The 27,961-nt window shown below is 35.3% G+C and overlaps 4 protein-coding genes across 5 annotated transcripts; 3 read left to right on the top strand and 1 right to left on the bottom strand.

Annotated features, from left to right (window-relative positions):
• The first annotated feature begins 8,629 nt into the window (after window positions 1–8,629).
• LOC125211104 (heavy metal-associated isoprenylated plant protein 7-like) lies at window positions 8,630–10,605 on the top strand. The gene is made up of 5 exons (XM_048110799.1): window positions 8,630–8,736; window positions 8,840–8,990; window positions 9,073–9,251; window positions 9,325–9,412; window positions 9,926–10,605. Exons 1-5 carry the CDS (start codon window positions 8,728–8,730, stop codon window positions 10,315–10,317), a joined length of 819 nt encoding a protein of 272 aa, XP_047966756.1. The 5' UTR covers window positions 8,630–8,727; the 3' UTR covers window positions 10,318–10,605.
• Window positions 10,606–13,969: 3,364 nt separating this feature from the next.
• LOC125216008 (HVA22-like protein e) lies at window positions 13,970–14,989 on the top strand. 2 transcript variants are annotated; one of them, XM_048117606.1, is made up of 5 exons: window positions 13,970–14,122; window positions 14,210–14,236; window positions 14,347–14,469; window positions 14,551–14,698; window positions 14,742–14,989. In XM_048117606.1, exons 1-5 carry the CDS (start codon window positions 14,076–14,078, stop codon window positions 14,742–14,744), a joined length of 348 nt encoding a protein of 115 aa, XP_047973563.1. In that variant the 5' UTR covers window positions 13,970–14,075; the 3' UTR covers window positions 14,745–14,989. The 2 variants fall into 2 exon arrangements, with proteins under 2 accessions (XP_047973563.1, XP_047973562.1); XM_048117605.1 differs by having other exon boundaries at window positions 13,972–14,122; window positions 14,775–14,989.
• A 1,232-nt stretch (window positions 14,990–16,221) lies between these two features.
• LOC125211195 (11-beta-hydroxysteroid dehydrogenase A-like) lies at window positions 16,222–17,986 on the top strand. Its single transcript, XM_048110905.1, has 5 exons — window positions 16,222–16,437; window positions 16,507–16,699; window positions 16,776–16,861; window positions 17,218–17,349; window positions 17,432–17,986. Exons 1-5 carry the CDS (start codon window positions 16,252–16,254, stop codon window positions 17,876–17,878), a joined length of 1,044 nt encoding a protein of 347 aa, XP_047966862.1. The 5' UTR covers window positions 16,222–16,251; the 3' UTR covers window positions 17,879–17,986.
• Window positions 17,987–20,131: 2,145 nt separating this feature from the next.
• On the bottom strand, window positions 20,132–20,983 carry LOC125209663 (cyclin-dependent kinase G-2-like). Its single transcript, XM_048109250.1, has one exon. The coding sequence runs from the start codon at window positions 20,981–20,983 to the stop codon at window positions 20,132–20,134; it is 852 nt and encodes a 283-aa protein (XP_047965207.1).
• Between the last annotated feature and the right edge of the window lie 6,978 nt (window positions 20,984–27,961).

The raw sequence follows: 27,961 nt of genomic DNA, 5'->3' as shown, positions 1-27,961 counted from the left end.
ATTTGTAATATACAGTTATGCACCAATTAATTGAGAATGTGATACCAATTCCATAATTTTATAAGAGCATCCGCAATGGTCGGCTAGCGACCGGCTAGCCGATTCGTCGCGCTAGCCGATCGGCTAGCCGAACCATTGCAATCGGCAAACGCGATTTCGGCGAGCGGATCGGCGTGGGCTGGCCAATCGCTCGTCGCTGGCCGAAGCGCTAGCCGATCGGCTAGCCGCCATGGTGAAGGCCCGATCCGATCGGCCAGTGCCGATTTTCGATTTTTTTTTTTAAATCATATATAAACGCGATTTTCGTTTCATTTTCATTTGCACCGCTTGTTTTAACGAGTTTTCTCTCTAACTTTCTGTTCAAGAGCATCATCGAGTGATGGATCACAACAAAGTCCAGTCCGTGGCGAGCGGCTCTCAGACTCCCACGGTACCCGTGGGATGTGGATGGGGCCAGATGGGCCCGGGGTTTAACATCCCTTTGGAATCGGGATGATGGGGATGATGGGCGGTAGTGCGCCGGGGGGGCGATGGGGGGGGAACCGGGGGTATGCTTAGGGGGGTACGCCGTGGGGGATCTTCGGCGGCGGCGTCAGCGCCCGGGTGGGGAATATGCCCGAGATGCGACAGCGAGATGATCTTGCGGCCGGATGATGGGGATGATGTGGCGGGGGGGATGCCGCACGGTATGCATCCCGAGGTGGCGGGGGGCTGCAGGGGTCACCGGGAGGGGACGCGGTATATCGGCCCTCGCTTGATTTTTTGACGGCTTCGTCTCACACGTCGACCGGTGGAGACGGTTCTCTGGCGATGACCTTCTGTCATTGCATGATATGGGGATCGATCTCGGGGACGATGATACTCCCGTTCCAGCGACGCCGGCCGCGCCGAAGAAGAAGACGAGGGGGAAGGGGAAGGGCAAGGCGGTCGGCGAGTCATCGCAGCCCGCTGCCACCGGCCGGAGGAAGTGGACGGAGGATGAGTACGCCGCGGTGACCAAGGGGTGGTTGGAGGTGTGCGACGATCCGCGGTTGCGAACAACCGGCGGGTGCCGTCAACATGTGGGCGAAGATCGGGCTGCCTATAAGAGCCGGCGCCCGCACGGGAAGGACTTCGGCAACGAGGAGGTCCGGAAGGGTGGGGAGCGCACCAGGGCCGCGGTGGGCCGTTTTGCGGGTGTACGCCAACGCCCTCGTCGGCTCGAAGTGGGCGGGAGCGAGGACGGCCGCCCGGAGGATCGCCGCGAGTCGGTTCCCCTTGGAGGGGGAAGTATAAGGAGTTCACCTTACGGGAGTGCTTCTTGTTGTTGAAGGACTCCGAAGTTCGGCTGAGTGCGGCTATTTGGGTGGCCGAAGAAGGCTGCGACTTAACTATAGCGGCGACTACTGGCGGCCACGCAGCAAGCGGATCCCACGAGCCTCCCCCGGATGCGAGGAGTTTCCATCCCTCCTTCATTTACCGGTCGCCCCGCCCGGTTGGACCTGTAAGCGGGCGCGGCGGGCTGCGAGGGGCGGATCCCCCCTATCGCCCCGCGAGGTCCGGTCCTCCGCCCTCCCACCCGCCCCACTCGAGTACACTCTCCATTCGCGTAACCAAACGCGGGCTCAGATGTTACAGGTCTTCCGAGAGTGGAAGAACGCCACCGACCCCACGGAGAAGAGGTTTCTTTACGAGATGCTCGAGAGCATACGTGCTGATTTAGAGATCGCGAGGTCGCGGCTGGGGGGTTCCGACGTGGGCTCGAGATACCACGGGCGGCGGCGCGGCGACGACGAGGACGACGGCGACGGCGATGAGGAGTAGAGAGTGGCGGGGCTCGTTTGTTGAAGCCCTTTTTTAAAAAAAAAATCATGTACTTTTTTTTTAAAATCTTAGTACTTTTTTTTTTTAATGGAATGGATTATTTTTCCCGTATATGTGTCGTAAATTTAATTCCGTATATCGCAATTTTAATTCCGTAAATGTAGTATATTTTGAATTATTTTTTTTGCGGCTGGCCTAAATCTGACGTGGCAGGTGGTTTTTTTAGTGTTGCTGACGTGGCAGAGGAGAGAATGGCTGGCCTATGGCTGGCCTAAGCACCGTTACGGATGCTCTAATACTCATTTGAATAAAATTTTATGCGTTGAACTTGAACAGATAGTTAATGGTTAATTAAGATCACATATTCTATGTTCAAATATTTCAGTAATATCTAATACCAAAAAAATTTAAGTTATCAAACCCAGATGCTCTAAATTATATGGTACTCGGTAGTAGAGAATTGATATGCCGAGGGAAAATTGGTGAGGGATGGTGAGCGCTCCTTCTAGACCAGCAATCTTTTCATTATTATTTTCCTTATTCAAAATTTTCTCTTCCTTTCTTAACGCTATTTATTTATGAAAGATTCACCGTATCTTTATTATTTAGAGGGAACATCTTTTTTGGTCCACGAACTTTGCTAAAGTATCATTTTAGGTCCGTAAACTTTGAAAATATCATTTGAGGTCCATCAACTATGGGTTAATATAATTTGAAGTACTTTTTTACTATTTCCAAGTTTTTTTTGGATGAAAATACCCTCAATACCTTAAATGGTATATATTTTTAATAAACTTATCATATACTAATATTTTTTATAAATATATTTATTGTATATTTTTGATAAATTTTCTAAATATAATTTGATCTTTAATACTATTATCCTTTAATTTTATGACATGCAAGAAAAGATCCTTATTCAATTTTTTATTATTGATATGCTATGGGACAATTGGTGAGGGATGGCGAGCACCTCCTCCCATATCAGCAGTTACTTTTTCTATTTTCTTTTTTTTTTTTTTTTTTACAAAATTCTCTCTTCTCACTTATGGCAATTTATTTTTGAGATCCAAAATTCCACTGTACTCCTATCTCTCTTTGTGTAATAGTAGCAATTAAAAAAATTTCTATGTATCATTTCTCTTGTCATTTGAAAATTCTCCATAAACATCTCATACAAAACGCATTTGTGTAGTTTTGAGAATTTGTTGAATAAATTCTACTGTGATGCAATTGGGTTGGATTTGGAACTGCAAGTATGCAAAGGAGGGTGATGGATTGAATAGCCTATACTTGAATAGAAGTCCGTCGCTTTGTATGCGAAAATGATAACAAACAATTATTGAATACTGATAATGATTTTGGCAATTGAATCGACTGTATATTTATTGATCTTTTCAAATTTAGAATGGTGTGATTTGAGACTTTGTTGACAATGAAAATTCTTGCAACCCAACTTTTGTAAAAATGGTTTAAGTAAAACATTATGTTATTCTTTGCTCTGAAGCATAAATTTTTTTGTGATGTATAAATTATCATGTACTGTGTTTACTAACTAATTCATGAGATGGGTGTGGAAGAGGAGAAAAACGATGATGAAGGTCATTAATTTTTTTGGGGAAAAGGACGGTAAAATATGTTAGGCATATAAATAATAGATTGAACATCTTTTTTGATCCACGAATTTTGTCAAGGTATCATTTTAGGTCTGCGAACTTTGAAAATATCATTTGAGGTCCATCAACTATGAATTAATATCATTTGAAGAATTTTTTACTATTTTATAAATAAATAGCGTTAAGAACGGAAGAGCAGATTTTGTATAAGAAAAATAATAATGAAAAGATTGCTGATCTAGAAAGAACGCTCACCATCCCTCACCAATTTTCCCAGGGCATATCAATTCTCTAAAATATAATATATGCACGACAAAACCAAATTATTAATATTTTATTATGTTTCCTATGTATAACTAATTAAGTGCATGAAATTATGTTTTTGTATTCGTGAATTGTGTAAAATAAAGTGTCGTTTGCGTCGACAACTTTAATTTCACTCTTTAAATACCATAGCTAGTGTGTTATGCAACTATAGTAGTACAAAATTATGATTAGTTGGGATCCACCAATATGCAAGCGATAATTATGATTGTGTAGCTAAATTATTGTACCATGATATGTCTACCTTTATTCCAACAACTGTTACAGTATTCATGCCATTTTTCATGTTGCATATGCAATCAAGAGATTATATTTTCTATTTGCTTTATAAGATCATGTGGTGGTTTATTCCAATCATTTTCAATGTCTGTGATCCCACAATTCTAATTTTTAATTTCAATTCAACAGATAAAGACGCGGCTCTGATTATTTTATTTATACTGCACTGTCTCAATAACTTAACTCACTATTAACATATACGTACATTGGACTTCATTTTTTAAATTATTAATGAAGGTGTGTAATCTAGCTTCATCCCTTTTCACGAATGAAGATGATTGAACAAAAATTGGCGAGCAGATTACAAGAAAGATTAGTAAAAATAAATAACGACTTCACATAATATATATAATACCAGCCACACAAAAGTATTGATATTGCAGACACAATAAAAAAGGGACATAAATATGATATAGAATTATAATATCTAAAGGTCTTTTATTGGTTAAATAAATACATAAATGAATAAAGGATATTGATCTTAAAATGATAATTTTTTTTATGAATTTTAATTAATATTCCTCATAACTTTAAAAGAGGTCTTATAAATTAACAACTTTAAAATTAAAAATAATGTCAATTTTCTATGGTTGGTCATTCTTCAAACTTGGATATGTACATGACATATTTTGTCCTATTTGACACAAATTATCAAAGTCCGGCAATGTCATCTCTTAGTAGAGCTTTTGAAATGGCGCGTAATTCAGACTAAGCAGGATTGAGTTGGGTAAAATTATACACTTTAAAAAATTGGTAGTACCAAGTAGTTTTAAAAATTATAAGTTTTTTAAAGTTTTGGAAAAGTACCAAAATTCATCTAAAGTTTATAATTTTAAGATCAATATTTATATAAATAATGCATAAATTTTCGTAAAAATGTTTTCACATTTTGTTATCATTATGACCAACATTGGCATTGGTATTCAAGGTGGGATGGACAACATACCGTTAAAAAACTTAAAATGATGGTGTAAATGGGCCAGCTCTTGCCCAACAAAGGCCCACAATCATTTCCACTACGATAAATAAGTAATACGAACATCTCACGTGATCTTTAACCCAACAAAAAAGGAAATGGCATACCTAACCACCAATTATATTTATTGATTATATTATTTTGGACAAAATTTAGCCATCTGTCAAATAATATACTCATGATTTAACAATTCATAGGATTGGGAAAGCCACGTATTCACGATTCATACAGTTTCGATTGTCTAGATTGGGAAAGCCACGTATTCACGATTCATACAGTTTCAATTGTAGACAATCGTTGAATGAATTATTTATTTATTATTATAAAGAAGTGTCATTGGGGCTTATAATGATTGTACAAAAAATATTAAGTATATTTCAAAATTCATAAGAACATGCAGTGGCGGACGCAGAAAATTTTATTAGTAGGGGCTGAATTGTATATGTAGAGATAGAGAGTTGAGATAAAAAAAAAAAAAATTAATACATAATCGGATAACCAAATATAGAGGTCATTTTTCGATCGTTTTAGTTTATAATGATAGATGATTGTGTATTACCCCTCATATGAATGTAAAACTGTAGAAATTTTGAACCTCCGTGTTATCTGAAAAATAACATCCATAACAAATACTAGTATAAGATATGCATTAATATTTATAAATAAAACTAGTCTAATGCATAATCAAAATGGTACCGTATATTATCTATAAAATAATATAGTACTTGAATGAAATTAAATTACAAATGTATTGCATAGCATGTCTTTTGTCATATTTCCAATATAATAGTCACGTATTAATTAAATATGACAAATTAAAAAAAAAATTAATTTTGCATAAAATTGGAAAAAGAAGAATAAAAGAGAACAATTGAAATTATAGATTAAACTCAGTAAACAGTTATTAAATTTGCATCGATGATAGTGGAAGAAAATGAATTATTATTAAAAAGAAATTTTTAGTCAAGAAGGAAATATTATTTAATTTAAAATTAATTAACCTTTTTTTAAAACTAAGTAATCAAGAAAATGAATTATGTTTAAAAAGAAACTTTCACACAAAATACACATATTTTAAGGCAATAAAATAAGTCCTCCGCATCACTTAAAAGAGATGACAGCTCATCACTTGTTTCAATACAATAATATTAAATTTATTAAAATTGAGTCTTCTTCTTCACGTTGCACAACTGCATTACTTATTTTCTCTGCAACCTTTTATTTCAGATTCAGTTCAGCCCATCCTACCATTTAATTTTTATAGATTTAGACCTCAGCAACATTGATTTGGCAGGGGCTTATGATAGCTTTCAAAAAATTTGAAAATTTTAGAAGTAGAAAAAAACATAAAAAAAACTTCTTGGGGAGGGCTTAAGCCCCTCACACCCTCTTACTGTGTCCGCCACTGAGAACATGTGGAGTTTATTATTTATTAGTTACATTATATTTAAATTACAAATATATCCATAACATTGCCAAAGGAATATTATGGAAACAAAAAGGATACAAGTCTATCGCTCAAATGATGAAGTAATAACTAAATATTACCCATCGGCCATCATATTAAGGAAAAGAATAATGATAAATGTATATATAAATTATTAATTTATATATATATATATAATGTTTGTGAATTTAAATTTTAGTGAATTAAAATACAAATTAATTAGTTTTTTCATTAGTTGTAATGTTTAGTAATATAAAAGAAATGATATTGAAAATTTATGATAAATTTTCACCTCAATTCTAGCTTAATTCGAAATAATAATACAAAATTTATTAAAATATTACTCCGTATTTTTTAAAATATGTGATTATTTACTTTAAAATTTTAACGTATTCCTAAATTGTTGCAGGATGATCAGTATACAATTTATTTTCAATTAATTGATATATATAAATCAATTTTCAATTTAATTAAATATCTAAGAAGTTATATATATACTACAATTTAAACATTTGTCCCAATTAAAGATAAAATATAACTCTATCTCGTTTACACCCCTTGAACCAGCATGGATCCGCTGATGACAGAAACAACCAAAAGAGAAATGGAAAATTATTGCCATTAATTTTATTGAAACGAGAAAGTTGTTGGTCGCATACTCGCATTCCATTTATTGTAGGTTGCCACTTTATATTTTTCTTTACTGCGCTAATTCAACGATTTCCTCAAAATGAGATTTTATGTATTGCTATATTATATGAATATTAAGTTTATCCAAATTGAATAAAAATGAATCTTAAAATATTATTCAGTATTTTTTTTATAGACAAATGAATATAAATTTAATGGTTACATCACAGTAGACTTAAACTTGACATCCTTGGCCTCAAGCATTATCACACTATGGCATATTGAAAACAAATTATTCTATACGTATAATGAATAGAAATTAATTTAAAATTTTAAAATAAATTAACATCAAAATTAAAAATTGTGAAAACCTACATTGCACAAGGCTAGTCGCATAGCTCGATGGGTGGACATGGCGCATCAGGCTAAAACATGTTTTCCAAACTCAACACCCCTACCTACATTATTGGGTGATTTTATTACCCATCACAATAGATAGAGATATTATCATCATTATTGATCGCACAAGATGTAAAAGTGGTAATGAAAATAAATGAGAATAATAATTATATTTTTATGTATTAATTGTATAATAAATGCATATGAAATAAGTTAATTTGATGTACAGTAAGATTCATCTAACAAAAATAATAAAACTAGAATAAAATATTTAATGATTGTAAAAAAATGACATCATTAACTTTTGCATATCAATACTATATAGCGGATTAGGAATGGTCAGTATGGTACACCTTAATGAACCATTTATACCATATATCTTATCGAAAATGTCGATAGCATATTATACTATCTATATTTTATCGATTTTGTAGGTATACTGATTTTTTGGAAAGCAAATTTTAATATTGTTATGGATTATACAATATATGTTATAACGAAATTCGTTGTATTGTACTTGTGTTACACTGAATTTTGGTAGGTTATATTGAAATACTGTTAGTTAAACTGAAATTTAATTTTTTTTATCATTATGGAGTATGTATATTCAGTTTATCACAATATAAATTTAACATATCAAAATATCTTTTAGTTAGATAATTAAGGCGTATGTTTTTCCACCAAGCAATTATGCACGGATTTTGATAATAAATTTAATTTTCAATAATTTAATCTGATTTCCCAATGGCATCAACTCTACCCCTCAAAGATTTAAAGCGCCTTCAGTTCAGTTGTAAAAGTTGAATCTTATTAATGGAGTCCAAATCAATCGGAATTCAAAATAGGTTTAAATAAAGTCCAAATCAGATTTGCAATTTGTTCACAAAATATTGAAAACAGTAGGTCAGGTCAGAATTCACAAATAATTTCCAAATTTGCACTAAGAATTAGAAAGTTATAGAAACCAGATAAATAGATAAGTGTTGGAGAAAAGGTGTATGCACCGGGCTGTAAAAATAATGACGCATAGAAAATCGTAACCCCTAAACGACGACGTTTGAGGAAGAATAGTTTCCACGCTCGCACTGCACGTGCCACGTTCTATTATATAAGAGCCACGTCACGCCCAGTGCTTATTCACCTTCACTCCCCGCCTCATAAACCTCAACATTTTGTCCGCTTTCTTTCTGTGTTCAATTCAGACAGTGTCTCTCTGTCTTCACAAATTCATACAAGGAGAAAACCTGAAACCAATGGGCGAGGTCTCTCTCTCTCTCTTTTTTTAATCTCTCTATATATATACCCTCCATGTTTGTTTAGTTTTTTTTGTTGTTAATTTGTACTCCGTATGTTAAATTGGTGCAGGAAAAGCCTGCAGAGGAGAAGAAGCCAGCAGCGGCGGAGGAGGAGAAGAAAGAAGATGCGCCGCCACCGCCGCAAGAAATCGTTTTGAAGGTGTTTATGCACTGTGAGGGCTGCGCCAGGAAAGTCCACAGGTGTCTCAAAGGATTTGAAGGTATCAATTTGAATAAAATTGTTTTGAAAATCGAGGTGAATGAACAATTTAATTAATTTCCGTTTTTGTTTGGTTTAATTAGGAGTGGAGAAAGTGATAACAGATTGCAAAACGAGTAAGGTGGGGGTGAAGGGGGAGAAAGCAGTTCCGGCGAAGGTGCTCGAGAGGGTGCAGCGGAAATGCCACCGCAGTGTTGAGCTCGTCTCTCCGATAGCGACTCCGCCGCAGAAGCCACCGGAGAAGGAGGAGAAAAAAGAGGAGGTATATTTAATTTGAAATTGATTTTCGAATTTGTTGGTTGCTAAGATTGTTTTAATTCAACTGTTGGTGGCAGCCTTGTGTGATTAGAGTGGTGTTGGGAGTTTACATGCATTGCGATGCGTGTGCTCAGGAAATTACAAAGCGCATTCTCAGAATGAAAGGTGAGTTCGTGGCCATTCATGATTCATTGCCTTTTTAGGAGTATTTGCAATAGACTATTGTGTTTCTTCTGTTTCCTATTTGCAGTACTAAAATATGGACTCAAACCAATTCATTGTTCTTAGCCTTTTACAACATGTGCATAATTAATTCGTATTTTAAATTACAACTTGAATGAATGATTGAATTGAATTAGAATTTGAATTTGAATTCTGTTTTTTCGGTAAAAATGATATACTCCAATTGATATGAAGTACGTGTTGTGTGTACATTATGTGTGTGTTGAAATATGCTCAATATTAGTGACTATTAAGAATTTTAATTATCTAGTATAATTCAAATTGTGGAATGGGAAGAAATTGGAATGGTAATTCAATTCCAAATTCAAATATTTTGCGGTATCAAATATTGTATTTGGAATTCAAGGCTCAAATTCCAATTCTACATATCCAATTCCATGATATCGAACGGAGCCTAAATGAATTTGAATCCGAGAAACGAATATGTGTGTGTAGGGATTGAAAGTGCAGAGGCAAACGTCGCGAGGTCGGAGGTAAGCGTGAAAGGAGTGGTGGAGCCCACAGCTCTCGCTGATTACGTGTACAAGAAAACCGGCAAGCACGCGGCGATCGTGAAGGTCGAACCGGGGAAGAAAGAGGAGGAGAAACCAAAGGAAGATAAGAAAGCCAAGGAAGCAGAATCTAAGAAAGCGGAGGAGGACGGTAAAGAAAGCAAGGAAAACAGCGGCGAGGTGGCGGCAGCAAAGACGGAGGATCTGAAAATGGAGGTGAGGAAGAACGAGATGTACTATTACTACCCGCAGCAGTTTTACGAGCAGCAGAGATTTGATGTGCAAGAGATGAATGCGTTTAGCGACGAGAATCCAAATGCATGTGCAGTGATGTAAATCCTCAGAAGATTGAGGGGGTAGAATGGGGAGAGAATGATCGTGGGTAACATGTGGTCCGGTCATGGTGGTGGATACATATAAATCTACATGAAAGTTCTGTGAGGATTTTGAACCTTTTGTTTTTATTTTAATATATTAAACTTTTGAAATATTTGTCACATGCTTTCGATAATAGTTGTATATTAGTAATTTAGTATGTATTGTGTGTCATATCATAGCAATCATATCATATCATGTTGTATGTAGCGTTTGGCTTAATTGAACCTATTTAGGCTTTTGGTTGAACGAGATGAGTCTGTATATGTTATTATAGTACTTGTGGAGTAGGAATGTTTAATGGAGTGCTAGCTAAATGTGATTTCTGTAGTTATTTTATGAGAAATTAGTAAGAGTACTAACTTACATGTTGCCTAATTTTTAACTTTTTTTTTTGTTTTCAATAACACAATGTAATAACTTGCTTTGTCATCTCTTGTAATCTTTTTTCGGTAAACATGCAGAAGTTATATGTGCATTCTAGAGAATGAACGTTAGTAATTTTTTTTGAAAATTGATATATATTTTCAAGGATATAATTGGACATGGTAAATATTTTTAACGGTGCTAATTCACTTAAAAAGCGAAACATACTTTCTCCGCCCCGAAATTAGCTTTTAAAAAAGCTAATAATGACGTTAGATTGATCGATTTGTAACTGTTTTTGACCTCTTTTGGTATTAAATGTTTCTGTTGATAGTATTTTGATAATATTAATAATAACTATGTATATTACAGACTTCAGTCAAATTCTGGTTAACCTCATAAATTATAAAATTTTAGCTTTCTTCCAAATTGATTCATTTATGTACAAAATTAAATTTTTTGTATTGCTTAAGCGTTAATATGACATTGTTTCATTAACACAAGTATTTTATCTTTTCTTTGTCTTTATCTTTATCTTTTTATTTTAATCAAACATTGATGTTTTTAATATAATCAGAAGATATCATTTCGTACAATTATGAAACAATTGAAAAAAATACTATTATTTCCATACGAAATGTTGATGAACTCAACAGGATTTTTATTGTGATTTTAAAAGATAGTATTATCCAATTTAAAAATACGGTTTTTACCATTTTCACTCGTTGTATTCACAAATTATTGCCTCTTCATGGTAAAATTTTGAATGTAGATGTACATCCCTAAAATGTAGTATTAAGAAATAAAGAGAATTGCAGTCATTCCAAAAATCGAGTTTTATGGCGGCAATATTTTATAAGTTAGAAGCGCGGGTTTTGTCGGTATTATTTTTCGTTTAATTAAATCAGTCAATGTAACAACATTATTAGCTTGTTTATTTCTTTTTAATGATGTGTGTTGCCAAGGTCAAATTTTATTGACCACATCTCCTTCATTCATAATTGATCGGTTTTACCTAGCATTATTTTGATTTTATGGACTCATCAACGTCCATCCGTTTTACTCTTCATCATCATACTACTTACAACAACTCCTTTTCTCGCCACTCTCGCGTTTTGTTACTTTCTAGTTTATGGTGGTAAGCCATTTATTTAAGATATTGGTCTCTCGACCAATGTGTTGTAGCGCAGTTGGCAGCGTGGAGCTGTGGTGACCTTGAGGTCACGGGTTCAAACTCCACCACCCGCTGGGAGACTTTCGGCCTTAATCTGCGAGCCCGAACGAGCAGGATTAATCCGATTCCGCCGAAGTCGGGTTCAGAACATCTGTGGTCAAACAAAAAAAGACTTTCGGCCTTAATCTGCGAGCCCGGACAAGCAGGATTAATCCGATTCCGCCGAAGCCAGGTTCAGAACATCTGTGGTTAAACAAAAAAAAGAGATATTGGTCTCTAATATCACAAAATTTTTACAAAAATTTATTTTTTCGCACAAACTTGAACTTCACATATAATATCACAAACTTAAATAGTTATTGAATTTTTCCAACGACGACAAAATTTTACTATATTAAAAATTTAAAATGATATGGATAACCGTATCTGAATTCTAGAGACTCTGTGATCAAATCACTATCATTTTTCAGTGGTAACTATATCTTATGTGATGTAATAACAAATGAAATGTTGCCAAATTTTTTCACTGGTGGAAAGAATTCAAGAACTATTTTTAAGTTCGTAATATCATATGTTAAGTTCTCGTGGGAAAAAACAAAGTTTTAATAAATATGTTTTATATAATTACATTGGGTGGTCTGATAGAATTTATTTTAGCTAGAATTGGGCTCTCTATATATCAGCCCAAAAATATCCCTAGTTGGGCCGCTGGCCATTAATTTTGATCCATTTGTAAGCTTGTTTACGTAAAAATTTTATAAACTCCTTATTTGATTATGCCCTACACATGGAAGCATATACGGTTACCACTTTGTAAAATATGTTTGCAAATTTTAACGAAATTATTTATCAAAGTATATATAGGAGTATTATTTAGAAAAAAAAATTATTACACTTAATTAATATATTGGCCATAAAAAAAATTTGAATTAATGTAGTATCGATTTTGGACTTAAACGAAAAATTAATTGTGCACCCATTTGTTATAATGCTTCATATGACCTTACTATCGAGTTTGCAAGTTGAATAATTACAGTTCGGAATTAAATATATAGTTATATAGTAGGTAGATAGATGTAGCCTATCCAAAGTCCGAACTTCTTTTCAAATTAGGTTGAGGTGAATAATTTAGACTAGGAAAATTATTTTAGTGCTGATCATAAAAGTCAACTGAACAATTATTTCTTTCCGATCCAAAAATTAGGTGGATTTTACCAATCAATTCAATGAAACATTATTGGGATTATTACGAAGGTTAAGTATACGAGTAGTTTACACATTATAAACTACGTATACCATAACACCAATGGCTGAATTAATCCATCAAACTCACAGATTTGGCAAGTACAAGAGACATTGTGTGGATAGATTTTTAACTCAACACCGACCTAATGCATCGACTAATGCATCACATGGCTTCTGTCTGGGGCAAAGCACCTATTAACTCACAATCCCTCGATCCATCTCTTGATGCTCTCTCTCTTTGAAAAAAGAATTCAAGAATCTAATGCCCCTTCTCCAAGGTCGCATGTCCCCAAGGTTTTATTGTACATCACCATATTTAATACTCAAGTCCACCAAAAATAATTTAATTGGTGAATGTTAAAAGTTTTAATGTGAAATTAGCAATTTATGAGAGATTAGGGGATAAAGTAGATACAATAGGTGATAAAATAGAAGAGATAAAGTGAGTATTGAATCGTGAATAATTTTCTATTTTTAGGGTGATTAATTTTAGTAGACGCACAGAAATAAAGAAATGAGACTATTCTTTTTCATGGACGGAGGAATTAGTATTGCCTTTTCCCTTTAGACTATTTATTAATACAATGTCTTTTTATTTTTAAGTAAAACAGTTGACCATTTTTTCATATTCTCCTTGTACTTTTTTTCGACTAGTATTAATTTTTTCTAATAATTATAATTTAATTATTTTTAAAGAAAATTTTAGTTAAAGTTTATATCGGCCATTAGTAATAGTAATTATTATTAGGCGTGAAGGGAGAAGAGTATTTAATTGTTTTAAAGAGATTTATTTGATCCTATCTGTCGTATTTCCCAATCTGTTTCCGACCATATATATTACACACTCTGTTTATACATAAAGCAGAGTGAAACAAACAAATCACAATCAGTCTTATAATTACTTCGTTCATTGCTATCAAGTTGAGAGATAAGCATGACTCGTTTCTGGACTCTGCTTGCTTACCTTCATTCTCTGGCCGGGTAATTAATAGTTTTTTTGCCTTTTTTCACATCAGAGAGAAATACTTTCTTCCATTTGCTTAATTGTTTTGAATTGAATTGGTGCAGGCCCGGGGTTATGCTGCTCTATCCGTTGTAAGTATCTCTTTTGACTTTTGACAAATCATGCCTCCATGAATGAATATAAATTATAATCAAATTTGTTTGTATTTGGTATTTGAGGAGAGTCTTGGGTAATTATTTAGGTATGCATCAGTTGTGGCAATTGAGAGCACATCAAAAGTTGATGATGAGCAATGGCTTGCTTATTGGATTTTGTATTCCTTTCTCACTCTCATGGAGATGCTGCTTATGCCTCTCTTGGATTGGTATATACATATCAACATATGATATGATATTACTTAATTAATTGTTTTTGAGTTAATTAGAAAAATGAATGTTAATTGCAGGATACCGATATGGTACGATTTGAAGCTAGTGCTTGTGGCATGGTTGGTTTTGCCTCAGTTTAGAGGGGCAGCTTTCATCTATAACAAATTTGTTAGAGAAAAGCTCATCAAAAAATATGGAAGAGGCCTACTTAGTCAGCCCAAAAAGGTATATTTACACGGAGTACATATATAATAGTATATATTAGTAGTAATTATTTTGAATTGATTTATGGGAATCACAGGGAGATCAGAAGGAAGCTTACTAGTGAAGAAGATGAATTGAAGGAGATGAAGCAACTGACTTGATGTTAGTTTTCGTTTTTTTTTTCCTTTCGTATTGCATTGTGTGGGTGAAGCGAACCTAATTTTTACTTATGCTTGGTGCATTGTAAAATATGGGTGAGATGGTGTAACTTTTATTGGTTCATTGTTAAGTACAGTCTCTGTTAAATTTCTACTTTCTGTTTTTCAGCTGCCGGAATTTTTTTCTTTTCGTTGCTTTACACTTTGGTGAGCTGGTTGAATTAATTAATTAGCACTGGGCATTTAATTGTAAAAATAAATAAATAAAATATGATTCTAAAATAAATGAATTAGTCCAATTCAAATTTCTTGAGTTCCAACTTCTAAATATGAGATTATTGGGTCAACGTAGAAAGTTTAGTGTGGGATGGATTTTTCTAAAGTCGCATCTTGTGTGATGGGTCCGTCAACTTCTTGGATATCTCTTATTGATCTATCTACTTCTCTGAAATTACTGATTTGTGTTTCAACTTTTGGAATTTCTCATAAATATCCTTCAAGTTTTGATAAATCTTAGAATTGTCTCTCAACTTTCTGGCACCCTCACATTGGTCTCTCAACTTCTGAAAATTTATGAACAACTCCTTTATGTTATAAAACTTTACGAAGAAGCCCCCTTATGTTCTGAAAATTTTCAATTTCGTCCAAAAATTATGTATTGATGAACAAAACGTTTCCGTTGCCGTCACATATCACAGACTTGTTTCATCCATACGTACGTTTCTGCATCATTGTTGATTGCAAAAATATAAGTGGATATTCAACTATGACAAATAATGCCCCATATATTGTTACACTTGCAAAATCTTGAGTAACACCTGTTGAAGTTACTCAGTTGAAATTGGTAATGGAAAATTGACTCCAATTGAGGAAGCATGGCTAATGGAAATGCCATCCACATTAATAGTATCCTAAAGTTTGTATGTTCTTGCTAACACAAATTATTATTAACCATGATATTACGAATAAGTTTAATTTCAGCATGTTGATGCATCCATGTTTTTGTGACTTTGTGTATTGGACGTGGAATCAAGCTAAGGGGATTATATACTGAAAATTGTCAACCTTATCCCCTCGAATTACAAACTTTTATTTTTCTTTATTATAAACTCTGAAAATTTAGATTCTGAAACAGTGCCGACAATGGAATTCAGTGGCGCATACATATTTTTGATCTAGTAATTAAGTTGGAAATGCGTCTGAATTGAAGAGGCTTATTATTAGTTAGTAAGAGGGGAAGGTATCATAGCTCCACCACTGAATTATAAACGTGAAGAGATAAATAGCACCGCTACATGCATCTAAATACGTGTCACTTATACACATACATCACTGCCACCAATTCACACCTGCATAAATATATATAATCATCATCCGCCTCAATTCCAATTTCAGTTTCAATTTCAATTTTGAACAATGCTGGAACTAATCCATGCCTTCCTCAACCTCGCAGCTCCCCCAGTCACCTACTTCTCTCTCATGCTTTTCCTCCCACCTTTCCAAATCTTCAACTTCTTCCTCTCCATCTTAGGCGCCCTTTTCAGCGAACACATCTCCGGCAAGGTCGTCCTCATCACCGGCGCCTCCTCCGGCATCGGCGAAGTAAGCCTTCAAATACATGAATTTCAATCTCTACCTCAAAATCTTACTTTTTCTGTTGAAAAAATGCAGAGCCTTGCGTACGAGTATGCGAAAAGAGGGGCGTGCTTAGTTCTTGCGGCGAGGAGAGAGAGAAGCCTCCAGGAGGTGGCAGATACGGCGAGGTATCTGGGATCACCGGAGGTCATCGTTGTTCGCGCCGATGTATCCAAGGTCGATGACTGCAGGAGGGTTGTTGATCAAACCATGAGTCATTTTGGAAGATGTAATTACATTGCTTTTTTTTTTCCTTTATATATATAGAGAAGGAATTTTTTTAATGGCTTAATTGATGCATGCAGTGGATCATCTGGTTAATAACGCTGGAGTTATGTCGGTTGCGCTGCTGGAAGAAGTCGACGATGTTACTGATTTTAGAGCAGTTATGGTATGATACAAACCTCAACTTAGATGAGATGTTAAAGTTGTTAGAGCAAATTGCTACAAAAATAATGAAGTTTGGTCAAATTGTGATTAATTTGGAAACTCTTTGTATATTAGTATTAGTTTGAATTTTTTTTCATACTAAAATCAATGGTTATTCCGTTATTGTGAGTAATAGTATAAATTTGTAAAAAAAAATCACAGATTTTGCTTGCACATCATACGCAATTTGACCAGAATTGACTGCTTTAGAAAGTTTTTAGGATTTTGACCAAAATTTGACCCAACTTTGTGGTTTTATTTGGGCAATTTGTTCAAGTCATTAAATAAGCATGTTAATGTTGGTGTTCGGAATTGCAGGATGTGAACTTCTGGGGATCAGTATACATGACTCGATTTGCTGCTCCTTACCTGAGGCACAGCAGAGGCCGAGTCGTCGTAATGTCCTCTTCTGCGTCGTGGCTGCCTGCGCCGAGGATGAGTTTCTACAATGTGAGTAAGCTAAGTACATAATCAAGAAAGTGTTTTCATATATATTGAGTAATGAACAATTGTGTGATGATGAATGGATCAGGCAAGCAAAGCCGCATTGTCACAATTTTTTGAGACACTGCGGGTGGAATTCGGGCCGGACATAGGAATAACCCTGGTAACGCCCGGATTCATAGAGTCCGAACTCACACAGGGGAAGTTCTTGACCAAGGGTGGTAGGCTCGAAGTTGATCAGGACATGAGAGATGTGCAAGTGAGCATGATTCCGATAGAGAGGGCGGATAAGTGTGCCAAGTCGATCGTGAGGAGCGCATTGCGTGGGGAGAGATATCTGACGGAGCCGAGATGGTTCAGGATGAGTTACCTGATGAAGGTGTTCTGCCCGGAGGTGTTGGAGTGGATGTACAGAGTGTTGTACATTGCCAGCCCCTCGTCGGAGGCGCTCAGCAAAAAGATGGTGGACTATACCGGAGCTAAGACTCTGCTCTATCCGGAGTCGGTTCACGTGGCTGATCCTAGGAGGGAGTAGATGTCCGTTTTGTTCTAGTAGATCATGTTTTTCAATAATATTGGGACCATGTATTTTGAGTTTTTGACGGCGTATGCATATATTCTATGGCCATGCTTTAGTTGCCAATTCATGCTTGAAAGGGAGTATATATCTTTACTAACACTGAACACATCACTAATTTTTACGATACTATCATTTTTAAGCAACCTTTCTGAACTCCTAAAATGGATATATTGATCAAATTAAAAAATGTATAAGCTTGGATTGAAACAGGACACATAAAAAAGGATGTGAGATAATAAAACTCAGGGCAAAGAAGTCAATCAAGATTGATAAAAATATTCACAATATATGCTCTATAATGAATCATCCATATGCAGAGTAAACTTAACAAAAAGTGGTAAGTGCAACTTTTACGATAATACCATGTATCACAACAGGTGCGGTAAGAGACGACTGATGTATCTTTATAATAAAAACATGAAAAACAGTTGATGAATACTACTTCTCTAAGTATTCCCTAATGCATACCAACCCCCAATGCAAGTTACATTGTGGTTGTAAATAAACATGCCTATTAGAGAAAGATAATGATAGGATAAACCTCCTATCGGGGTGATCGGCGTCCGTATATCGGCGATCGATAGATATCTGTCTCTCTTTGGAGAAAAGAATGAGCGATAATATTGATATTCTTATTGATTGAATACTATGGAATACTCCACACATATTTATAATATGTGGGGATACAAATAGGAGAAATACAAGGTAAATCAAAACTAACTAATTAATAAATATATGCTCGTATGCAGAATAAGCTGTTTCTTGAATGCCAGGAACAATCAAACAGAAAACTACCTTAATAGATAACTAGACATTCTTTACAAAGCCAACACTCACAGCAGCAACCAACTATGCAAACATGGAAGTTAGCGAACAAAGTAGCACAACCAAAATTGCTGTGTAACTCTGAGATAGAGAATAGCTGTGGGATTCCAGATGCTGGCAGCTGTTATGCCATTTAACCAGATATATATTAGAACTAGATAAGAAAAATGCTTACAGTGACACATTTTTTCTCCAAATCCATCCGATCACCGTTATCTAAGAAGAGACCTCCAAATGAAAAGGTTTCAGGTGAATAAAAAAAATCATAAAAAGGCCCCCCTTTCACCAAACAATCAGAAGAGAAATAAGTTTCAAATAATGTACACTAACTTTTTCTAATGGTCTACATTACGCATGAATGAAAATTTTATCCAGATTCATTCCAATTAATGAAAAGATCCTACTTTACTTCCAAAGGCAAACAAGTATATAAAGAGCCTAACAATACATAAACTGAAATTAACAAAGCAAAGAAATCAGTCAAGCAATGTGGACAAAAATACTAATCTACAGCAAATAACTCAGACTCTTGTCACACTAAAAGATTGATCAAATGCTAAGGTAAGTTTCCGATTGATTCCAGTTACTCACAATCTATGCTATATACTGATTACTGATACATCAAACATCCATATACATGGTAATTTGAATTTAGAAAAAGCAATAAGTGAAACTTGGATGATAATACCATCTTTCTAACTTGTTAGCATAATTTCCCACATTGCAGACCTGTAGGAGTAGCAGATACTAATAAAGAACAAGATGCCTAAGGCAAACAAAGTCCTGGAATGGTTATGATTCACTTACCACAGGTCACAGATTGCATATGATTACGGAGAAAGAGCCTCACAAGATGAAATGTTTTTAACTGTGTTGGGCTAAAGACTTGCTTTTTGGGCCAAAATTATAAAACACAACTATTGGGCATGTATTTATTAGAAATCCATTAGCCCATTTATAGGGCCTTTTATAGAATTGAGTTAAAACACAGAAAAGATCTTCATTTCATCTCATATCTATATATGCAGATGACGCTTCCTTTTCATGTTCTGTGACTTCATCTAATCATTACAGTTGGATTTCCGAATCCAATTTGGCATGTGTTACTTCAATTTTGCATACATTGCATTCTTATGCATTGATCCAACCTTCTTTTCCCTACTAATTAAATGGATCATCATGCACTACAACATTATTGTTAATGATGAGAATAACAGAAGCAGAGAAATTAATAAAAGTAGACAAGTAGAGTAATGTTGATAACTCTAGAAACCAATAGCATATATACATTGAGTAATTGTAATCCAATGAATTTTGGGATTCTATTGGAGAGTATTAGTACAATTTACAGCAGAGAAGTAGTACTAAGAAAGGTAGAGTTGTTCAAAACTCTAGAAACCAGGGGTGTTGGAGAGCATCTTTGGCAGTGATCCTGTCGTTGGGATCGAAAGCAAGAAGGCTTATCAGCAGATCAAGTCCAGCAGGAGTAAGCATCGGCACAGAAACAGAGAGCATCAATTGCAGGGCGGGGCCGAGGGTGAGGTGTATGTAACCCAACTGCTGAATCTCCGAATTCCCCGGGAAAAGCGCCTTCAACAGCACCAATTCCGCCATTACGCACCCCACCGCCCACATATCTATGGCGCCCGTGTAGTTGGTCTTTCCCATTAGAAGCTCGGGCGCTCTGTACCACTGCGTCCCCACTTCCGGCGAGTACGATCCAGACTCACTCTCCCACCGCGAAAGTCCAAAATCACAAATCTTGATACGATCCTTTTGGTTGATGAGAATGTTGGAGGGCTTCAAATCACGATGAAGCACGCCGTTCTCGTGTAGAAACAGAACACCCTTTAGTATCCGCCACACGGAGACCTTGAGTTGGGGCGCCGTGAACGGCTTCTTTCTCGCGGCGATCAGCCTGCTGAGATCGCTCGGCATAAACTCCATCACAACGAGCACTTTCCCGCGCTCGTCCACCGTCACTTTCTTCAACTCCACGATCGAACGGTGGCGAGGCAGCGACTGCAGGATTTTGATTTCACGCAGCGTTGATCGGCTCAAACCCGTCAACTCGTGCTTGATCGCCACGATCTCGCCGGCCTCCGTATCCCAAGCGCGGTACACGACGCCGTAAGATCCCCGGCTCACCACATTCAAAACTTGGTAGCGATTTTGTTGTGGTTGAGGTTGAGAAGAAGGCGCCGTGGTTTGAAGAAAAGACTCGACGAGAGGCATCGTTGGTTTCTTTTCTGAGAAACGATGGTAAAATTCTTTGAAGTTGTAAATGAATTAGGAAGGCAGGTAGGACTTATATAGAATAACATTACGAGAATAAGGAAAGTTACCATTCGCAACGATTTGAACTCTAGTTTGACTATGGTAATAATAATCTTGATTTTTAATTAAGGAAACTATTTAGGATCAACCCGTTCACTTTTTTATGTAAAAATATCTCTTCTGCTTCAATTTGTAAACGGAAAATCTATGACCTTTCTGATTTAGTGTATTAATTTAGTGAATAAATATATTACAATCTTTTGCATTTTATACGTATTAAGTACGTTTTTATTCTATTTTGAATAAATTACAATCCCTACTCTAGTCTGTCCAATAGAGGTTAGGGGTTTGTTTTGAAACTTAGCTCCATCTTTGCATTTTGTTATTTTATTTATTTCGAATTTTTCCAGTTTTTGATAGAGTGACTTGATAGAGTGAAGGTGAAAGGAATTTAAGTAGGATTAGAAATTCGATTAGAAATAGAAGAGGAATCCGGACTAGGTTCTTGGTATTTGGGCCTCAACTATAAAAATACGAGTAGTGGGCCTGTATTGATTTGAAATTCATTAGCCCATTTAATCGGATTTAGTTTTAAGTCCTAACGTCGCTTTTTTATGTCACAATATGTTATTCTATTTTAAAATGATTTCGATACTTATGAGAAGACCTTTGTTCTCTATATTTTGAGTTCTGAAATATCAATTCCACATATACACCATTAAACAAATACTCCATTTATTTTGACGAATAAGACTAAAGATGTATTTTTCTTTTTCAGATGATTTCTTTGCCTTTTAATTTTTTTATTGATGCTTTGCTATCCCATTTGCATACACTATATCGGGTAATACTGTTAGAAATTTTATTATAGTATATTAATCGACCTCAAACATAATTCTCATAAAATGATAACAAAACTTTGAAAGAAGTTTGCATCTTACTTTTCAAAAATAATTATTTAAATATTAAATATATTGCTAATATTAAGCACTCAGGTACGTGAGGATGTATTCATATCCTTTTTTCATCTTTTGTTATTTTTCCTTCTCAATCTTGATCTTCCATTGTATAGATCTAATGGCCAAAAATAGACCTTGATTAATATTATTTTATTCCTTAATAAAATCAATAAGGACCTTTATGGTATAGGATTAAGATTCAGTTATGGTAGTTTCCTTGATTTCCTCCCTCAATCTTCAATGAAAATACGTTGGAAAATATCAGAAATCTTTCTGGTCTTTCACCGTTTATTCTCCCATCATTCTCAATTGCAGACTTTCGCTATTCTACAATTCCTGGCGAAATTTGTAGTGGTTTTTTCTTCTCGTTCGAATTATCTTTTTATTATCTTTTTCGGCTTCTTCAACAATGGAAGAAGGTAATTTAAGTAGCTTTCATTGCAAAAAGGTTTTCTTGGTTGATTATTATCCTTTTTTCTTATATTTGATATTAGGGTTTACTTTACGTTTTGTGGTGTTTGATTATTTGCCCACATTTTCATTTTTTTCCAAAGGGTTTAGCAATCATTGGGGCTAGGGTGTAGTACGTAGTTAGTACCACAACCGGTTCCAAATTGAACAAGTGTAGCTAAGGTCTCGCTAGGGTTTAGATATCGATGCGACTAGGGAGTATTTTTTAACAGATAAATGTAATGTACGTATAGTTCTTTGTAATGGTAATCATTGACTAATTAATGCACGATTTATTATGTGTAATGTATTTGTTTGCTGATACAATATCAGGGTTTAGTTGACGAGTTGTCTTGTTTTCTCATTTGGCTCACGTTTCAGTTATTCCCCAAGGGTTTAGCAATCCTTGGGGCTAGTTAGTACCACAATCATTTCCAAAGTGAACGAGTTTAGATATGGTCTCTGCTAGGGAGTAGTTTTAACAGATAAACGTAATGTACATATAGTACTGTGTAATGGTAATTATGTATTGATTAATGCACGATTTTTTGATCTGTAATGTGTATGTTAGCTGAGACTTTTTGTTTGTGATTTTATACAGTGGTGGTTGTACCTGAATGTTCTCTAGAATTAAAAAACTCCTACAATGTCCGCCTCTGAGAAGAGGCGAATGATTGAACAGTTTTATGGAATGGAAATGCCTGAAGTCGTTGAGGTTCATCCTTTGGATGTTGTAAAGACGAAAGGTCACGCTAGCAACTCCGTGAGCCGTCTAATTTCCAAGAGAGAAAAGGCTATCAAGGAGGCTACTAGGCCCCTTAGACAGTATAAGACATGCGATGAGATGGGTCATCACGACTCTAGAAATTGTTCAATGCTTAAAGAGCTGGCGAAGGAGAATGAGTTGCGTAAGGGAAAGAGGAAATGTTGATGTATTTTGTAGCTCACACAATCATTGTTTTTTTTTTTTTTGGTTTAGTCTTATTATTCAAGTCGTTGTCTTACCACTGTCAACAATTTATGCGTAATAATTGTTCATTTCTAATGGTTATTTGTGCATTATTATTACTTAAGTTTTACATTATTCATTTCAAGCACTTAGCTTATTTTACACACTTATTAGAAAACACGTGCATTATTAGAAACACTCTGTACATTATACGTAATAACCATGCATTATTAAAATATTACTACCCATTATTATTCAGGAAGTAGTACATTATTGTTCATACGCACTTAACTGACTGCACATTATTATTCCAGTACAGTTCATAAATAAACATATTACGTACATTATTTGGTTACTTACATCCATTATATTTTGAGAGACCATGATCACATAGATCTATATACAATATCTATTGAGTTTGTTGTACATTAGTATAAAATTCACTTCTCTTGTTCTACTTATTTCCTGAATAGTTTACATTATTAAGAAGTAAAATGACATTATTCGGTTCTTTACATCAATTTTAAGTTTGGTGCTATTGACAGCATACAGTAGTACCAAAATATCAATCTGTTTGCCACAAGTTCCGCACAATACATATTGTTCAAAAACATACCAAGCCACAAGTCGGCTATTCCCCCTTCCAACATGAGTTATCAAAAAAAACAGCAAGTTCAAATTAATATAAATAGCGTTTCCAAACACCAATCAGACGATCACTCGAGCCCATAATTCTCGACCCACTTTGGCTGCTTCTTTGCTGTTAAAAAATTAGTAATGTACCGCATTAATGCACAACACTAACGGTATAATGTGCAAAGATTATAAAATAATGCATCTGTATTAAAAATAAAATCATAAGGTACACCATTCCTTATAATAATGTACATAGAGCAGATACTAATGAATAATATCAACCTAATAATGTACATCTATGATATGCATACAAACGTGAAGATTCAACATAACTATAAGTAATGCACAACATCAACCTAATAATTCATAAATTCAAATCTAACCAATGCCTACTACAAGCATTGTACTAATCCGTATACACCATTAATCAATAATGAACGATTCCAACCAAATAATTAATAACATCAACCCATTAATGTACATATTTGATATGCATACAAACCAAAAATTCAACATTTCCACATACATCAATAATGTCCAACGCCAACCAAATAATGCAATAATTCAACAGGAAATTTGACTCAGATTGCAAGAACATGACCACATACATCAAACCAGAATCTTTCAATGAATACAGAGTTCAAATGCAATAAAATGGACAATAATGTACAACAACGATTAAATAATGCATCAAACAAAGGGGAAACAATTATATCAACATTGCAAAATGGAGCAGAATTATCACATTCGCTCTGTGTTGGTTGGCTTTTGAATGGTCGGCCTCTTTTCATCATTCCGTATCTGTGAGACACACCAAAAACCCAAAATCCATAAGATTATCGACCAAAATCAGTACAAATTCGTCAACCAAAATGACCAAAAACCAATCTATAACTAAAAAAATCTACCGAAAATGTAAAAAATGTACAAAATCGAAAACAAACTAAACACAAACTTGTGATTTACATGAAAATCGACGAAATCAGTAAGGTTTCAACCGGAAGATTCGAACAAAAACTAAATATAACTCAGAAACTGTAATGTCCCAAAAGTGGGCTTGGACGAAAAGTAATATTCTGAGAAGAATACCACTAGTTCCTAGTCATCTGATGACTCTTGGAGATTGTAAGTAATACCGATTAGTAATTGTTGATTTTAGAATAGCTAAAGTTTAAGTTTTAAAGTTTATGAAATTAATTTATGGTTATGCATTATGGAGTAATTTAATTGTCTATGTGTGTTAGTTGTTAAATAGCGAGTGGTTAAAAACCTTGAGGTAGAGTTTTGAGTTATCCATAAACTTATGTTGGACTTTAGTTTCAATAAAGAAAAACATATAGAAGCCCACCTTAAGCTTATATAGCCAAATGATAAATGAAATAAAGGATTTTTCCTTTTTTTGTTTGTCTCGGCTAACACACACACAAACACACACTCAATACTCTCTCCCTCTCTCATGCTACCTCTTCTTTTCATTTCTCAAGGATCGGCAAGTCACCGATCAGCAGTCCGAAACGCCGCCGTCGCTCATCTCCACGGCGCCTGCTCTGCCTCCATCCCCTCTTTCTTGCTTCGGCCTTCTCTCCTCCATCCTCCGTTGAAGAGGAATCCTAAAGCTTAGAGCTTCAAAGTCCAAGCTTAAGCTTAAACCTTGTGAAATATTGATATCAATTCTAATTCATCTTGCTTCTATCATACTTTGGAGTTGATTTTGGAGTTAAATAGAAGAAATCCAAACTTAGGTTAAATTTGTGAAAAGGGGCGAACCCTATGTCCTTAATTCTTGATTTTTTTTTGTGAATTATTACTTAATCTGGATAAAGCTCTATGCTTCTCGGTATAATTGAACATGTTTTGAATTAGGAGTTAAATTGAAATCAACACTTTCTTGAATTATGTAAAGTGACCGAAAATTGAGCTAATGGATTACTATAATTTCGATTTATTTGATTCAATTTGCTTCAGATATATGAGCATCTCTTGTTGACAATTTTTCAGCCATTACGGGATGCAATCTTTATGATAACCAACTTAAGTGCAGCCCGCCTAAGAGAATAATAATGTGTCGCATATAAGGTAGTGTCTTTCTCACCTCAACGTTTGATATAATGCTCTTAATCAAGCTGATTATTGTTGCTCGTACAATTATATAATAAAATAAAGTGAATCGACTTGTGCTCTGAATATGGAACTGTGTGTTGATATTTTCATCTTTACTACTTGTGTGAGGTACTAGTTCGATTTTTTCGATTATTTAAGTTGTCTCATCGTTGTTGGTTGATGGAGTGGTTGCGACTTGTGAGAAAGTGGTGATATGAGCAATATAATGATATTCACAAGGTCAGTGTTTGATAATTCATCAAGTGTTACAGTTACTATTGATTTGCATTTTGGTGACCTATGTAAATCTTGTGGTTTTGAATGTTATGGTGCTATGGTAAGTACCAAATCATGCGTGTTTAATAATTCAAGTAAGTTTAATATTTTGTGAAATCCTTGGATTTAAGTGATCTTATCCCTTTAGTTTTAGAAATTACCGAACATAGAACGTGTTAATAAAAAGAGATGCTTGGACGTGAGATATCAAGCTTCTCCTATGGACGATCTAGCCTCCATTCTGTAATTATCTTATGGAGGGTCTAACTTCCATTTTGTACATATCTTACATGGATTTTCTAGCCTCCATTTTGTTATTATTATATGGACGATCTAGCTTCCATTCTGTACATATCACATGGAGAATAACCAGTCTCCATTCCGAAATATCTTATGGAGGTTTGAAAAGTCTCCGCTCTTGTAGTTGCAGTGTGTTCAAAAGGAAATAACAGGTTCCCTAGGTCCAGCAAATCCACTAGATCACGCGGTCTAGGAACTCGTTGGTCGCAGGAAATTCCGGTCGTCGGACACACAGAGCACTTCTTTCAAAAACCCTCAACCACTTTACTAAACCTAGTATAGGGAAGTAGGGATCGATCCCACAGAGAAGGATGCGTAATACTCATGTTCAAGGATTTGGGTGTGTTTTTGGTGTTGGCTGCTGCCACGCATTTTTTGGGTTGAGGAAAACAAATTAAACTCGACTTGGGAATCTTTAAAACTCCTAAGCTAACAACTAGACCTAGGCGAAATTATAAGAGAACGTTGCAAAGGAAATTAACTGCTCAACACTTGATCTAAGAAAACTACTTCACTTACTAGACCTAGGAAACAAACCGACTGTGGGGACCATGACTGAAAAAGCAGAGTTCGTACGAAAAGCTAGCAGAATAACTAACTCTAGTACTAACTAACAGCGACATCGTCTTCTACAACCAAATTGCGTAAAACTCATAAGAAATTCAACATGAACGGATTCAAAACAGAGCAAACTAATTTTTAATCAAATTTATGCATAACCAACAAAGAGCTGAACAGATCTGCAGACGCTAGACGAAGCAAAACAGAAAACAAGAAGAAAACTCGAATCCATCTAACAACTTTCTTTTCTCACGTCGAATCCAACCTCAGACGCTAAATCCACTCCGGATCCAAGCGTCCAACACGAACTCCAACCAACAGAAACACTTTATCACTTCAGATTCGAACAAAAACCTCCAAACAGTCAATAAACACAGATCTATCACTAAATTCCCATATCAAACACCACAATATCAAAATAAAACAGAGATTGACATAATACTTGTAAAAATAAACTTCCAACAGAGAGATCTACGTGAATCGACTTGAAATTCAACAACTAAACGCAAATCAACAAAAGCAAAAAGACAATAAGTATCATCAACAACCAGGTCGACTCCCAAAAGTGAAGTTCGACAGCAAAAACGAGCAAAACAACTGAAATTAAAAGGAATTGTATCTTCGTCCACACTCGGACGGTGTTACCAACCGCGAAACTTCTAAAGAAAGTGACCTTTCGTACCCGACTACCCCAGATCTTCCATT

The sequence above is a fragment of the Salvia hispanica genome, chromosome 3, assembly GCF_023119035.1.
Source record: "Salvia hispanica cultivar TCC Black 2014 chromosome 3, UniMelb_Shisp_WGS_1.0, whole genome shotgun sequence".
Lineage (NCBI taxonomy): Eukaryota > Viridiplantae > Streptophyta > Magnoliopsida > Lamiales > Lamiaceae > Salvia > Salvia hispanica.
Note: the sequence above shows the minus strand (reverse complement) of the source record. Positions and strands in the feature narration are given on the sequence as shown.

Excerpts from the sequence above, each read along its gene's own strand:
- LOC125211104 (XM_048110799.1), top strand. Across the intron at positions 8,991-9,072 it reads GTGTCTCAAAGGATTTGAAG|GAGTGGAGAAAGTGATAACA; the intron begins GTATCAATTTGA and ends TGGTTTAATTAG. Across the intron at positions 9,252-9,324 it reads AGGAGGAGAAAAAAGAGGAG|CCTTGTGTGATTAGAGTGGT; the intron begins GTATATTTAATT and ends TGTTGGTGGCAG.
- LOC125216008 (XM_048117605.1), top strand. The coding sequence starts at position 14,076 with ATGACTCGTTTCTGGACTCTGCTTGCTTACCTTCATTCTCTGGCCGG. Across the intron at positions 14,237-14,346 it reads GTTATGCTGCTCTATCCGTT|GTATGCATCAGTTGTGGCAA; the intron begins GTAAGTATCTCT and ends GTAATTATTTAG. Across the intron at positions 14,470-14,550 it reads CTTATGCCTCTCTTGGATTG|GATACCGATATGGTACGATT; the intron begins GTATATACATAT and ends TGTTAATTGCAG.
- LOC125211195 (XM_048110905.1), top strand. The coding sequence starts at position 16,252 with ATGCTGGAACTAATCCATGCCTTCCTCAACCTCGCAGCTCCCCCAGTC. Across the intron at positions 16,438-16,506 it reads CCTCCTCCGGCATCGGCGAA|AGCCTTGCGTACGAGTATGC; the intron begins GTAAGCCTTCAA and ends GAAAAAATGCAG. Across the intron at positions 17,350-17,431 it reads CGAGGATGAGTTTCTACAAT|GCAAGCAAAGCCGCATTGTC; the intron begins GTGAGTAAGCTA and ends TGAATGGATCAG.
- LOC125209663 (XM_048109250.1), bottom strand. The coding sequence starts at position 20,983 with ATGCCTCTCGTCGAGTCTTTTCTTCAAACCACGGCGCCTTCTTCTCAA.